The sequence below is a fragment of the Heloderma suspectum genome, chromosome 3 (genome assembly GCF_057233095.1).
Source record: "Heloderma suspectum isolate Gila_16-S chromosome 3, 16-S_ref, whole genome shotgun sequence".
Classification (NCBI taxonomy): domain Eukaryota; kingdom Metazoa; phylum Chordata; class Lepidosauria; order Squamata; family Helodermatidae; genus Heloderma; species Heloderma suspectum.
This window is the reverse complement of record NC_139460.1, coordinates 223488630-223504663: the sequence shown is the minus strand read 5'-3', so window position 1 is coordinate 223504663 and position 16034 is coordinate 223488630. Positions and strand designations below refer to the sequence as shown.

At 43.0% G+C, this 16034-nt stretch overlaps 1 protein-coding gene across 5 annotated transcripts in view; it reads right to left on the bottom strand.

The window, feature by feature from the left end:
* Positions 1 to 4861: 4861 nt before the first annotated feature.
* The window catches only part of FAS (Fas cell surface death receptor), a 33423-nt gene continuing 22250 nt past the window's right edge, over positions 4862 to 16034 (bottom strand). For 2 of the 5 annotated variants that reach the window (XM_084845772.1, XM_084845776.1), the window contains 5 exons: positions 14236 to 14300; positions 10900 to 11043; positions 9237 to 9331; positions 7983 to 8004; positions 4862 to 6415 (listed from right to left, as the gene is read on the bottom strand). In XM_084845772.1, the coding sequence (XP_084701898.1) occupies positions 6135 to 6415; positions 7983 to 8004; positions 9237 to 9331; positions 10900 to 11043; positions 14236 to 14300 (607 nt within the window). In that variant the 3' untranslated portion in view covers positions 4862 to 6134. The remainder of the gene's footprint in view (positions 6416 to 7982; positions 8005 to 9236; positions 9332 to 10899; positions 11044 to 14235; positions 14301 to 16034) is intronic. The other 3 variants (XM_084845773.1, XM_084845774.1, XM_084845775.1) reach the window with 3 other exon arrangements.

Sequence of the window (16034 nt, the reverse complement as noted above, 5' to 3'; positions counted from 1 at the left end):
AGATCGCAGATAATGAAGTATCAAATTATCCCACCTGTGTTCCGCCTGAGTTTCCTCCGTGAAAAAGGAAATGCTGCAAGAAGAGGAGCTGGATCAATGAAACATATGGAAGACTCAGATAAGGGGGTGAAGGAGGGGGAAGGGGGAAAGGAAGCACGTGTGAAGGGAGTCCATTGTGATCCTGCATTTACAATGGAAGCAGAAAGCCCCGTTTTAAATGGAAAGATATATAGCATCACTGATGCAATGAATATGAACTTGAGCACGCTCCGGGAAAGAGCGCAGGACAGGAAGGCCTGGCGTGCTATGGTCCATGGGGTCACGAAGAGTCGGGCACGACTGAACGACTGAACAACAACAAATCTCTCAGCAAAATTAAGGCAGTAAAAATGGGGGAGGGGGTTCTTTACAGTGGGTAACTGGAAACAAGCAATTCACCTTTCAGAGGAGCTTCCATGAGACTGGGGCTGCCTTTACATGAGGCATTTAGCATGTGCTTAGTCACTTACGGAAGTTTGCAGGTCATTTACATGATGCGGTCAGCCCCCAGGGCACATCCTGCTGTTTTTGATCTTTATCTCTCTCACACACACAAAATCAACCCAGAGATAATCTACAATTTAAATGTAAATCTGCTTTAATGGCTGTGTGTAAATGTGCAATTCTGCCATAACCACAGCCTGGGAAGAAGAAGGCATTGAGAAGAGCAGGAAAATCACAATTGCTCTCCCCCCTCCCCTCCTCCAGTGTGTCTGCCTATTGACCTGGGCTGGGAAGAGAGGTTTCTTGGCCAGGTTGTTGTTGTTGTTGTTCAGTCGTTCAGTCGTGTCCGACTCTTCATGACCCCATGGACCATAGCACGCCAGGCCTTCCTGTCCTGCGTTCTCTCCCGGAGTGTGCTCAAGTCCATATTCATTGCATCGGTGATGCTATATAGCCATCTCATCTCTGCCGTCCCCTTCTCCTTTTGCCTTCAGTCTTTCCCAGCATCAGGGTCTTTTCCAGGGAGTTTTCTCTTCACATTAGGTGGCCAAAATATTTGAGCTTCAGCTTCAGTCTCTGTCCTTCCAATGAGCACTCAGGGTTGATTTCCTTTAGGATGGACTGATTTGACCTCCTTGCAGTCCAGGGCACTCGTAAGAGTCTTCTCCAGCACCACAGTTCGAAAGCATCGATTCTTTGGCGCTCAGCCTTCCTTATAGTCCAGCTCTCACAGCCATATGTTGCTACTGGGAAAACCATAGCTTTGATTAGATGGACCTTTGTCGGCAAGGTGATGTCTCTGCTTCTTACTATGCTGTCTAGGTTTGCTGTAGCTTTCCTCCCAAGGAGCAAGCGTCTTTTAATTTCATGGCTACAGTCACCGTCTGTGGTGATCTTGGAGACCAAGAAAATAAAATCTGTCACTGCTTCCATTTCTTTCCCTTCTATATGCCAGGAAGTGATGGGGCCAGATACCATGATTTTAGTTTTTTTAATGTTGAGTTTCAAACCTGCTTTTGCACTCTCCACTTTTTCCCTGAACAAGAGGCTCTTTAGATCCTCCTCGTTTTCTGCCATTAGGGTGGTATCATCTGCATATCGGAGGTTGTTGATAATTCTCCCGGCAATCTTAATTCCGACCTGTGATTCATCCAACCCGGCGTTTCTCATGATGTACTCTGCATATAAATTAAATAAGCAGGGCAACAATATACAGTCTTGTCGTACTCCTTTCCCAATTTTGAACCAATCAGTTGTTCCATGTCTGGTTCTTACTGTTGCTTCTTGACCCTCATACAGGTTTCTCAGGAGACAGGTAAGGTGGTCTGGTACTCCCATCTCTTTCAGAATTGGCCACAGTTTGTTGTGATCCACACAATCAAAGGCTTTAGCGTAGTCAATGAAGCAGAAATAGACGTTTTTCTGGAATTCTCTTGCTTTCTCCATGATCCAGTGAATGTTGGCGAATTCATCTCTAGTTCCTCTGCCTCTTCGAAACCCAGCTTGTACTTCCGGTAGTTCTCGGCTCGCATACTGCTGAAGCCTAGCTTGTAGGATTTTGAGCATAACCTTGCTGGCATGTGAAATTAGCACAATTGTGCGGTAGTTTGAACACTCTTTGGCATTGCCCTTCTTTGGAATTGGAATGTAAACTGACCTTTTCCAGTCCTGTGGCCATTGTTGAGTGTTCCAAATTTGTTGGCATATTGAGTGCAGCACTTTAACAGCATCATCTTTTAGGATCTTAAATAGCTCAGCTGGAATACTGTCACCTCTGCTAGCTTTGTTGTTAGTAATGCTTCCTAAGGCCCACTTGACTTCATTCTCGAGGATGTCCGGCTCAAGTTCAGTGACTGCACTATCATGGCTATCAGGGACATTAAGATCTTTCCTGTGTAGTTCTTCTGCGTATTCTTTCCACCTCTTCTTAATCTCACCTGCTTCTGTTAGGTCCCTGCCTTCTTTGTCCTTTATCATGCCCGTCTTTGCACAAAACGTTCCCTTGAGAGCTCCAATTTTCTTGAAGAGATCTCTAGTCTTTCCCATTCTGTTGTTTTCCTCGATTTCTTTGCATTGCTCATTTAAGAAGGCCTTCTTGTCTCTCCTTGCTATTCTCTGGAACTCTGCATTCAGTTGGCTATATCTTCCCCTTTCTCCCTTGCTTTTCGCTTCCCTTCTTTCCTCAGCGACTTGTAAAGCCTCATCAGACAGCCACTTGGCTTTCTTGCATTTCTTTTTCTTTGGGATGGATTTCGTTGCTGCCTCCTGAACAATGTTATGGACCTCTGTCCATAGTTCCTCAGGCACTCTGTCTATCAGGTCTAATCCCTGAAATCTATTCCTCACCTCCACTGTATATTCATCAGGGATATGATTTAGGTCATACCTGAATGGTTTAGTGGTTTTCCCGACGTTCTTCCATTTAAGCCAAAATTTTGCAAGAAGCAGCTCATGATCTGAGCCACAGTCAGCTCCAGGTCTTATTTTTACTGACTGTATATGCTTCTCCATCTTTGGCTGCAAAGGACTTAATCAATCTGATTTTGATATTGACCATCTGGTGATGTCCATGTATAGAGTCACCTCTTGTGCTGTTGGAAAAGAGTGTTTGCTATGATCAGTGTGCTCTCTTGGCAAAACTTTATTAGCTTTTGTCCTGCTTCATTTTGTACACCAAGGCCATGCCTGCCTGTTATCCCGGTGATTTCTTGACTTCCTACTTTAGCATTCCAATCCCTTATGATGAAGAGGACATCTTTTTTTGGTGTTAGTTCTAGAAGGTGTTGTAGGTCTTCATAGAACCGATCAACCTCAGCTTCTTCGGCATCAGTGGTTGGGGCATAGACTTGAATTACTGTGATGTTGAATGGCTTGCCTTGGATTCGTACTGAGATCATTCTATCGTTTTTAAGATTGTACCCCAGTATTGCTTTTCCCACCCTTTTGTTGACTATGAGTGCTACTCCATTTCTTCTAAGGGATTCTTGCCCACAGTAGTAGATATGATGGTCACCTGAATTAAATTTGCCCATGCTTGTCCATTTTAGCTCGCTGATTCCCAAGATGTCGATGTTCAATCTTGCCATCTCATGTTTGACCACCTCCAGCTTACCTTGATTCATTGATCTTGCATTCCAGGTTCCTAAACAATATTGTTCTTTACAGCATTGGATTTTCTTTTCATCACCAGACACATCCACAGCTGAGTGTCCTTTTGGCTTTGGCCCAGCCGCTTCACTCTTTCTGGCGCTACTTGGAAATTCCCTCTGCTCTTCCCCAGTAGTATATTGGGCACCTTCCTTCGGACCTGAGGGGTTCATCTTCCGGCGTCATCTCTTTTAGCCTTGTGATACGTTCCATGGGGTTTTCTTGGCAAGAATACTGGAGTGGGTTGCCATTTCCTTCTCCAGTGGACATTTTGTGAGAACTCTCCACCATGACCTGTCTGTCTTGGGTGTCCCTGCATGGCATAGCTTATGGCTTCACTGAGTTACGCAAACCCCTTCGCCACAACAAGACAGTGACCAGTGCCTTGGTCCCAGTCTAAATCCTACACATACACACCATGCTACATTAACCATTTGAATCATGGATCTCATGCCAACTTGCCTCCTTTGCCCTTATCCAAATACAGGAATGTGGCAGTCGGTACCTTAAGTTCATTATATATTGTGTGAAGTACTTCCTTTTGCCAATCAGTTTCATTGGGTGAATCCTGAGTTCTTTATGAGAGCAGATTTTTTTCTATGTACTTCCTTCACACCATTTTGGTCATGACCCACTTCATCTCTATACAGGAATGTTGTAATGACCAGCATGTTGAAATGTGGGGGGTGGGGGTATCACTTTCCCCTTGAGAGTAATTCTGTCCCTGAAATAATTTTGCAGCTCTGAGCTGGAGGTTGAAGTGGCAAAACACTGTTTCTTATGTTAGGAATTTTCCAAACAGAAATACTTCCTGGTAGAAAAAAAAGCATGACAACTTCATGAGGATCATCGCCACACATGATACCTTCACACAACCCTATTATTATATGCTCCGTATCCAATTATGGCTTCCCAGCACCTGTATCTGCTGAAAACAGGGGCAAATGAAATCATTACAAGTGATGGCTTACATACAGTTCTCACACTTTTCCCTTCACAAATGTGCTTCCTGTGCAGGAAATTCATTTATACCGCTTATTCGTTATGTAGATCAGAGCTGCATATTTGTCTTGGGAAGGAATGATTCATTCCTGAAACCCTTTTTTTTAAAAAAAATAATGTTTTAATAGCAGTGGCTTCTGGGGAAATTCCATTCTGTGTTACAATTCCACCACAAAGGTTTTGATTTCTTCATTTCAAATCAAGCACATAACTTGACCTAAGCTGAACAGATATTATTATTTTATTATTTATTATTTATTTATTGCATTTCTATACCGCCCCACAGCCAAAGCTCTCTGGGTGGTTTACAAAAGTTAAAACATTAAATACAATATAAGAAGTTTAAAAGCCATTTACAAAAACGCACATAAAAGCACACAAACAACATATAATTAAAAACAACATTGAGCTATCAGACATCTAAAGACACACCCAGGACCGATTAAAACTCATCATGTGCTGCCAAATGCCTGGGAAAAGAGGTAGGCCTTAACCTGGCACCAAAAATATAATAATGTTGGCACCAGGCGGACCTCTCTCAATGTGTGACTGGGGGAATGGGGCTGTGGCAAGTAGCCATGCTCCTACTGTGGTGCACACCGACTAGCCTTTCCCTTGGCATCTGCATGTACAGCGGGAATGTCTACAGGGAAGCCTACATACAAAGGCTTCCAGTCAATCTGGAAACCTGTGTGACTGGGCTCCCTGATTGCATGCAAGCCTTCACATGTTCAAGCTGTATGCATGAAGGCTCCATCCCTGCAGATGTCTGTGCTGTACTTGCATACGCCAGGGGCTGGAACTAGTCAGTGAGCATGATGCTTGGCACAGCCCCGCTCCCTACTCAGGTGCTGGGAGAACACATGAGTAAAACTTCTGAATAGGGCTGAAAGGCAACAACTTGGGTCCATGACACAGCAGTAATTTGAACTCAGGTTACTGGTAATTCAATCCAGTCCAGTCCAGCTCCCTAGCTACTGTGCCATAATGGAAATTTATAATACAATTATTTTTGACAATTCAGGGAGCAATAATTGTATGACCAAGAAACAGAACTATGCTGAATGTTCTGAACTCTGATTTTTGGGTTGAAAATTACTCCCCCCACCACCCATTTTCTTTCTTCTTTTTCATGAATATTCACTTTGCTGGCTACTGCTTGGGACAATTTTCCCCATTTCATTGCGTCTCTTTTCTTCCTTCGCCTTCCTGAATTAGTCAACATTCATGATCTTAGTCAATGAAGGATGATGCAATACAGTTATACTACTGTGCAGCCAATCTGATTTGGCTAGATGATGATGTCACTGAAAGTAAGAGAATGCCAAGTGAGCATAGGAGCAATGGATGACAATGTAAACAAATAACACTTTTGTATAGAGTGAAGAAAAAATGTTAAAAGAGGACCACATTCAATCTGACTATATATTATAGCTGTGGTTTTCATCAAAAAACTGTTCCTTAAGTGAACACTTGCAATATTACTTCTAATCTTCCGATTGTCACAATGCGCCCTGTATTTTTCCTTCAAGCTTATCAGCAGTGGCACGTAAGCGAAGGCTTCTCAGGGTAGTCATTAAAGTCCGATAAGCATCTTTTTTCCCTTTCTGCTGATACCAATGTTCCAACAGTTTTATTTTCTGCTCAGACGAATCATGTAGATTATCATGGATGATCACATCTATGCGAATGTCTGGCACACCCAATTTCCGAACAAGTAACTTGATGTCTTGTATTTTCATCTCCTCTGCAATGTCAGGAATGAAATGGCTCAAGTCTATGTCTGGAAAGGAAAAATGGGGGAATTGTATAAAGTGATAATGATTAATTATATATAAATAATTATACATATTTATTGTCAGATATGGAGAAAGCTCCTATATTTGTACGATAGGTGAAATTTTACCAGGTGCATTTTCCCTATTACAGTGTTGCTGTGATGGGAGAGGAAGTTGCACCTGGCAGAACTTTCCATGCCACCCTTAGAGGTATGGAAAAGTCCTCTCCGGGCAGCGCTATTCCAAAAGTGGTTCAAATGTGCATTCTTGTATATGATAAAGCCTTCTCATGAGACCTCCCACTTCTGATTTTACATGGAAGAGTTACATTTGTTTGGAAGTGCCCCTGTAAAGAAAGTATTTTCTCCAAGGTGGTAACGTTTTGCACAGGATGGGCAGCTGTGAAATGTGAGGTAGTTCAGTCAAGCTTTTCTTTTCAAAGAAAACAGCTGGGAGACTGTTTTCAAAACAAGTGGGAGACTGTTACATGGATCTATTATGTGACATCTAGCTCAGGGGTGGACAACGTCTGGAAGTTGGGAGGGGCGTCCCTACCCTTGAAATTGTTGCCACAATTGCTACTGAATTTGCTGTGATTCTGCAAGGAAAAAAGATGCATGGGGGGAGTGCTCTTTATTTGCAGGTAGAATTTGCAGGCAGAAGCCTGGGAGGCTTCTGGGAGCGTGATTCTAGTTACAAACAAGAAAAGTGTTCCTCACAAGCCTTGTTTCCTTGCAAAATTGCCACCTTTTTTTGCTGCCACCATGGCAATCCAGCAGCAATGGAGTATGGGGCACAAAAATGGCAATTGCAGGCCGTGACTTGCCCACCCTGGATCTAGCTTCCTAAAATCTAGCTTCCTATAAGTAGCTGAAGGTAGCTAACAACATTTTGCTAAAAACCAGTAACAATACACAAAAACTCAAAATGCTATAAAAACAGCAAGGTAAAAGCATATTCTCTTAAAGCAGCAGCAAAAATAACAACTGCTTAAAACAGGACTGGCAAGTATTTTAACCAAAATACTTTCTAAAAAGAAAGGTCTTCTTCACCATACAGCAGAAGGCCATTAGAGAGGGGGCAAGACAAGCCTTCCCGGGAGGGAGTTCCAGAGCCTAGTGATTCTGAGAACTGGCTACTAGCGAGAAGGCCTTTTTCCTACTCCCAGCAAGATGGACTGCTGGAGTTGATGGAACATATGGGCCTCTGCTGACATTCATATGGGTTATGGGAGTAGATGGTTCTTCAGATAACCTGTTTCAAATTGTAAAGGGCTTTAAAAGTATTTACCAGAGCCTTGAATTGGGGCCAGAAATAAATTGGACACCAATGCAGCTGTTTCAATAGAGGAGTTACATGTCCCCAACAAGGAAGTTCCAGTTAATATCCTTGCTGATGCATTCTGGACCAACTGAAGTTTCAGGGCACTTTTCAAAGGCAGTCCCATGTAGAACGCATGGTAGTAGTCCAAACGTGAGGTAACTAAGGTGTTACCATGGCTAGATATGTGTCCAGGCCCTAATATACACACTCATTCTCTGCACACATTATGAAATTATTATTTGTCTCTACCTGGATAGAGAGGCTCCATTTCCTAAAAGAAGAAAGAATACAACATTGTTAATGAAAACCACACACACAAACAATGCGATTTCTCTCTATAAGCTTGGTGCAAGCTCCCAGTGGAAAACACTGCCTTTTATTGGTAGGCAAAACAGTCTACACACTTTTGCTCAAAAAGTGTTAAACTGCATACTGTACTTGCAATGGAGCTACCACCAAATACAGCACCCTCACATTGAGTTCTCTCTGACTCCTCTGTAATTGACAAGATGAGACACTTTATGTGTTGATGTCATGACACTGTCTCACCAGTGGAGGCTGGTGACTCCTATTTCCATGGGGCAATGCATCCACTCTGGGTTTCAGTCAGAACTCTAAAGAAGCTATCCAAAGTGCTGAACCCATTTTGAGGATAAGGGTCAGCACTTTGTATAGCTCCTTTAGAGTTCTGAGTAGTTCTGACTGAAAGCCAGAGTGGATTCATTGCTCCACTGAAATAGGAGCCACCAGCCTCCACTGTGTCTAACACAATAAATGTTGGGGCAATTCACTTGTCACAAAAGTGGCCTTGAACTCACAGGAAATTGAAAGGGTTACCAATTTCACTTAATCTTGTTGATGTCAATGAAATTTAAATGAACACAAGTGTGTATTGGCTTGAGCTCATGGATCATTATAGATGGCCAAGTGATGAAGAATGTTCCATTTGATTGCTCCGTCTTCTGACCAAGCTGATTTTCAATTTGAAATGTGGACTGGAACTAGAAAATCGACATATCTGCAAAATGGATCTAATCAATGAACCACTTTACCATGCAGCCAGCTCCAATGTGTTTTGAATTTGCTACATACTCAGGGATCAATTTGTGGTCATGAGAATTGGCCCAAATAGGCCAGCAGACACCAGGCCAGTGTGTCTACCTCTAGCACATAATAGCTATCTCAGGCATAAGTGATGTTGTTGTTCTCTGACAGACCTCCTCTGTTGCTTTCCCTGTTTCCTTTATCATGATTTTATTTATTTATTTATTTATTTATTATATTTCTAGGGTGCCTTTAAGGCCAAGAGTCCTCCCAAGGTGGTACACACAATAAAATCCCATACAATAACAACCCATACAGTGATAAACTGGCACAAATTAATAAAACCAACGAACACTAGCAATAGAATATCTAGCCTTTAAATTTAAAACACACACACACACAAAATAATATTCTTTGGATTATGTCATGAACTTTATTCATAGTAAAAATGATACTCACAATTCTGTGTTGTTTGGTGTCATCTCCAGTTCGGTTCTTTGGCTTCATCCATTTTTTTCTAACTGCTGCCATACAGAAATACAAAGAACTATTTACTAGAGAGAGTTAAAATAACAAGAATGACATATTGGAAGTGATCCTAGAATTCTACATCTATATCACCCAGTGTCAATGAAAATATCACTGAAAATGTCAACCCAATGTGCTGCTGCAGTGAAAAAGGCAAATTCCATGTTGGGCATGATTAATAAAGAACTGAAAATAAATATCATAATATCATACTGCCCTCATACAAATCTATGGTGCAGCCACACTGGGAATACTGTGTAGAGTTCTGGTCAGCGCACCTAAAAAAGGGCATTGTAGAATTGGAAAAGGTGCAAAGAAGAGCAACAAAAATTATCAAGGGGCTGGAGTTTCTCCCCATGAGAAAAGGTTACACTGCCTGGCACTGTTTAGCTTAGAAAAAAGGTGAGTACTGGGAGACATGATAGAGGTGCACAGAATTATGCATGGTGCAGAGAAAGTGTTTCTCCCCCTCCTATAATACTAGACGGCAATGTCATCCAATGAAGCTGTATGGTGGGAGACTCAGGCTAGATAAAAGGAAGTTCTTCTTCACACACTGCGTAGTTAAACTATGGAATTTGCTACCACAAGATGTAGTGATGGCCACCAGCCTGGATGGCTTTAAAAGGGATTAGACAAATTTAAAAGGGAGGGTAAGGCTATCAATGCCTACTAGTCATGATGGTTATATATTACCTCCAGTGGGAGAGGCATATGCCTCTGTATACTAGTTGTTGGGGAACATGAATGAGGGGTGCTGCTATTGCCCTCATGTCCTACTTGTGGGTTTCCCTCGGGCAGCTGATTGGCCACTGTGTGAACAGAATGCTGGACTACAGAGGCCTTTGGTCTGATTCAGCAGGGCTCTTACGTTCTTGCGCATGTTGTGTGATACATGCAACAACCTAACATAAAACTATCTGTTATTTAGTTGAAATTTCTAAGAATTTCAGGGTTCAATTTTGTAACAGTGGTCTATCCCTGTACATAATATCAGGGAGGTACATTAACTTGATCCAGGGGAGAAGTGGCATATTTTAGGACAGCCTGGGATTTTGGTGTGCCAAGCCTTTTAGAATTGTTTCCATACTTACATAAAGAAGACATTCAAAAATCTTTTGATGCCATTCTGTGCCCTATGGGCAATTGTCATGTATAATAATTCTAGCCATTTTTTGGCCTTTATTTGGTATATATTGCAACAAGCCTAGATACATATTAAATAGATGAATTAATTGTTCATTTGTCAAAGTCTGAATAGATTTTTTTTACAATAATATCACTGTGTGACTATTTTCAGTCTGCAGGAGTATGGAAACTTTGTAGTTAAGGGCACAGTCCATGCTGGCTGGAGAATTCTTGAACTTGTAGGACTTTTTTCTGTCTAAACATGCATATGATTGCACCCTAAATATCTCAAACTGTCTAGTGATTACAGAGCAGCAAAACTGGGTTTTGAATGTACACATCACGTTGCTATAAAAGTAATTACAAAATGCTTGGCATCTGTTTTCAGGTATCCATTCTAGATTGCCAGTTTTTAAAAATAAAGCTTAAAACAGAATGTGGTTTAAGAAAAAGTACATAAACTTACAATAAATTAGAACTACCACAACGATCAGCATCCCGATGACGACGACAACAACAACAGGAATTAACCAGGATGGTAGTACATTCTCTGTAAAGATATGATTAATAAATATTCCAAATCCACATGGGTCACACTGCAGTTTTCTGTCTGATGAGATTAAACAATGTAAACCAAAGGCATACTTAGTACAAGTGCAAACATCCCCTTAAATACAACAGAGCCTAAGTGAATACAACTGGGAGCCTATTCACATTACTCTTTCTGTCTGGGGCAGCTGACATTTTTCATCAACCCATGCTGACTTCCAGTTGTGCACCCAAAGGCAGACCCAGTCACATACATGCTGTTCTCATGTTGTGTGCCCCCCAGAAGGGTTACTGGCAAATGCTTGCAAGCCCTCAAGGGGGTCAAGAAGCATTCAATAGTAACACTTGTGGGGTGTCATTGCTTGCTAGTCCTCACCATGTGCTGCCTGTTCTGCCTCTTCCAGGCAGAAAAAAATCCTTAGGGTGCCATCACATGAGGCTTTTATTGTGCATTTGCAGTGGGTCACTAATGGAATTTGCAGGTCCTTTTCACGATGTTGTCAACCTCCAGGGCACATCCAGCGGCACTTCCCAGTTATTCCAAGTTAAAAATATCTGGAGATAATGAGATATTTAAATATCCCAGATTTGTCAAGATGCCCCTGCTGCCTACTGAATCCTCCAATAGCCAAAATCAACACTCATACAAAAGGGCTGCTTTCCAAGGCTTTAATTCCATTCATCCTAATGAAGCTAATTGCCTGAGACTCAGAGGAACTACAAAGGAACAGCCATCTAGGGGTTTCTAAGGGTTAGAACATAAGTTGATCTCTGTTTGGGAAACTCTTGTGGCAACTCTCTGAACTTAAGGGGTGGGAGGGGAAGATCTCCCCCTCTCTTGTGATGCTTCTGGGCGCAGCTGTTGACGTCGAGCCAGTCGAGCTGAGCGCCTAAGCTCGGCTCCTGCAATCTCTCGCTTGTGCCTGCCCCTGCGCCTGGTGTCTAAAAGCTCAAGTTGTCCCTCCCTTTCCATGCCTGGGTCACTGTCGCTCCCAGGGATGTGAGCAGGGGGGGCTCCCCCTCCAGCTGCGCCTCTGAAGTCTGACAGAGTTCCACCCCCACGAATTGTATCTCCTCCTCAGAATCAGAGCTGCCTTGGGACTTTATGGGCTCAGATACAACCCTGACAAGATTTTCCCTACTGTGGACATTCATTGTTGTGTTATTAAACAGCCACTAGATGGCGGTGTTTCATTGAGATCTATGGAACATTGAAATTAACATCTTCCCCGCTCAGCAATCACGTAGTCGCAGTCTGGGAGCCCATGGTAAAGGCGGAAAGGCTCCACAATGGTAGGACTGCAGGGTTTTTCTTTAATGTAGAGACGCCCTTAGATTGGGAGAGGTGATAGCATGCAACAGAGGCCTCCACTGAACACAGGGGAAGTCTTAGGCCCCTCTGCTGACTGGGAAAGACATGCAGAGAGGGTTTCCCACCAAGGGACAACGAAGTTGAACTGCAAGCCCTATCATTTACAGCAGCCAGGAAAATATGCTGTGTGCATCTTTTCCAGCCAGCGGAAAGATCCTTTTGTCACCTGTTACTGTGTTCCCTTCCCAAGGCAAGCCTTTTTTCTCCTTGTGGGAGAGTGGGTAGCAGCTCATGGAGGCCTAGCTGGGTGTGTACAGAGTTGAAGTGGAGGGCTGCTTGTACTTGGCTGTGCCAAGCTCAGTTCTGCTATCCTTCAGCTGAGCAGTCCTGCTTGCAGTTGCAAACACCCTTGCTATGAACAGTCACCCCTAATATTATGTGAAGAATGAAAATGAATAGGCTGTTGGAGCATTTCCCTTGGAAGAAAATGGTGTGTGTGGTGTTGTTTTTTTTTTTAAAGTTCAGCCATGATGACTAAGCAGAAACCCAGAGGTTTATGAACTTATATTAATTCATTAGCGATAGTGTGCCAGTGTGGCGTAATGGCTAGAGTGTTGGACTGGGACTGGGGAAATCTCAGTTGTAGCCCCTACTTGTCCATGAAGCTCACTGGGTGACTTTGGGCCAGTCACTGACTGTCAGCCTAACCTACCCCAAAGGGCTGTTGTGAGGATAAAATGGAGAGGAGGAGGATCATATCAGCCACCTTGGGTTCCTTGGGGGGAAAAGACGGGATATAAATGTAATAATAAATAAATAATAAATAGTGGATAGATAAAAACTATATTCTCTCTCAAACAACTAAATCTCAGTATCTCCCCCCACAAAATCAACTTTGTACCAGATTTTATTTTTGATGATGCTAAGTTCTCACAGTTTTATTTATTTATTTATTTATTAAATTTATTAATCGCCCATCTGACTGGTCACCCAGCCACTCTGGGCGATGTACAACCCACCACAAAACAATTTAAAACAATAAATTTTACCATAATTTTTTTTTTTAAATACCCTAACCCACCCCAAATGCCTGCCTGAACAACCACGTTTTTAATGCACGACGGAAGCTCATTAAAGAGGGAGCATGACGGAGTTCCCTAGGGAGGGAGTTCCACAGAGTGGGGGCCACCACAGAGAAGGCCCTCTCCCTCGTCCCCACCAGTCTAGCTGTCCTGGCTGATGGGACAGAGAGAAGGCCATCCGAGGCTGATCTTGTTAAGCGGCCTGTCTGGTGTTGCTGGAGGCGCTCCTTAAGATAGGCTGGGCCGGAACCATATAGGGTTTTATATATAGTTTCCATTTATAGCTAAAGGGAATCTCTGTGTTCAGAGGCCAGTTATCACGCCCTCTAATAATGAAATCAAGTGGTGAGTGTCAACAGAATTGGAGTGAAAATGTGGCCAACAAGAAACAATACTGAGGTATCAGCATGCTTGAGGGAACTGTCAAGTTTCTAGATGCACATTTTAAAAAAGACAAACAACCTAAGAGGGCAACTCCCTCTAAAAAAACAACACCCTAGGCCAATGAGGACTGAGCATGCTCAGTAGCCGTAGAATGTTACGTGTCTGTTGGAAAAGGAAAATAGAAAACTGGGGATAGAGGAAAATGGAATGGAGTACCCTGGAAGACTATATGGCTGGCTGGCTGGCTAGCACTAACAGGAGAATCCCTTTTAGGAGAAGACACACTGCAACATTTTGTTGCAGCCTGTGGTAGCAACAGCATAGCTAAATGTTTGGACAGGCTCTCTGAAATTGTTATGGGTTGGAACAGTTGTGTGAAATGGACCTCCTATAGATCTAAATCCAGCTCTTCCCATGTAATTAATCCACTGCTTGAGGTATATTTTAGAATAAAGTCAACAATTTTGACAGTTACCTTTACTTCCACATTTCGTGTTTTCAGTTTTGGTGCAATTTTTTACAATTACGCCATTTGCACATCTACAAAAAAAAGTATTTGAAAACAATGGAAAAGATTAGACTGTCAGTCAAGGGGAGGAAGAAAATTATCAGCTCAAGTTATTGCTTACGGAGTTTCTGATATGTGCAATTTGAAGAAATAGGCCAGTCTGGAGAAATATATCCCATTCATATTTCCATGATGGTGTCAGGGCCAGGCTGGGATCATGGGCCAAGCTAGGCCTTCAGAATGTTCAGCTCATGGCCAGATGACCACAGTTTACCTGTAACATGTAGCATGCAGCTACATCAGTGCTTTTCTCTTACTAAAAAGAAAGTGCAGGGGCCCCAATCTGGATCAGGAACATACTTTGAGAGGCAGGGCAGCTTTAACTCTTTGCTCTGGTCCCAAACCAGATTGGGCTGCAGACAATTTGCATAGGCTACAAGCCCCCCATTCACTTCAACGAGAGCTTTCCCCCATCATGTCAACTGTAGGCATAAGGACTTGATCTCGATCGAGACCACAGCAGGGGGCAAAGGGTTAAAACACCCCACTCCTTATGTTTTTCATCCTCCTAGCAATGTCTCTGTTATCATCACCATGGGGCCAGGTCTTGAAAGAGATCAATATATTGAAATTGACCAAAGTTACGCTTAACCAAAGTTAGGGCCTTTATAAATGAAAAGCATTGATAACATTAAAAAAAAAACACAAGACCCCATAGGATAATTTAAAAGGAGTGACTCTGAGGACAAAAGATATAGAAAAGAGGAACCTGGAAAAATAGGTTGTGTCTAAACATGTATAGGATTGCACCCTCACAATCACAAGTAATGGAGGGAGCAATCCTATGGCTGCTAGACAGTGGATAGATGGCCATAGGATATTGTGTTATCCGGGAACCAACCTCCCCACACTTCTGCGCTGCCTCCAAGGCAGCATGGAACAGCCCCGTCCTCCGTGCTTGCAAGAGGAGCACGGAGCGGCCGAAAAGGGGCGTGGCTGGGGGCGTTCTGGGGCAGGGAGGGCAGAAATGCCTGTACAACACATCCAATGTGCCATACAGCAGCCTCCTTCCCTGCTCTGTGCTCCTGCGGCTAGACAGCCACAATTGGCTGTCTAGCCAAAACTGCAGGGCAGGAGCAGTGCAGAGGGAATGATCCCCTCTGCGCTTCTCCTGCCCTGCTTTAGATAGGCAGTCGCCTCCAAGTTCGGACGCGGCCACCTACCTGGATAGGATTGCATCCTAAGTGTGCTGGCACTTTTAGTTCTTTACTTTCTCCATGTGACCATTGCCAAGCACATACCTGAGTATGCCTGAGCAAGGGAATTCAGTGCTTTGTACCAGCATTTGTATGAATTGGTCCTGAAGTACTTAAATACTGCATGGATTATTGATCTGGAAGTTCTTAGAGCAGAGAGGCCATCGCTGAGTTCCCCGGGAGCAAACGTTTTACCCTCATCTCCCTGTCAATTTCAGGCAGTGCCAATAGACTGAGAAGCGAAGAACCACCGAGTATTCTAGAACAGGGTCACTACGTAGGGATGGGGAAATCTTGTCTATTTCCAGTCCATTCCACATGTTTCTGTCCATAATTCCATTGTGTTCCATTTCTGCATTTAAAAAATCATCTCTCCAAATACATATTTAAAAAGTGTATTTTCTCCCCAAAATCCATATTCATGTGTATATTTTTCTCCCAAAATATTAATTAAACTCATATTTTGTTACGTTTAAACCGCAGAGACCTATGTTTCAACGTCCAGAGAAG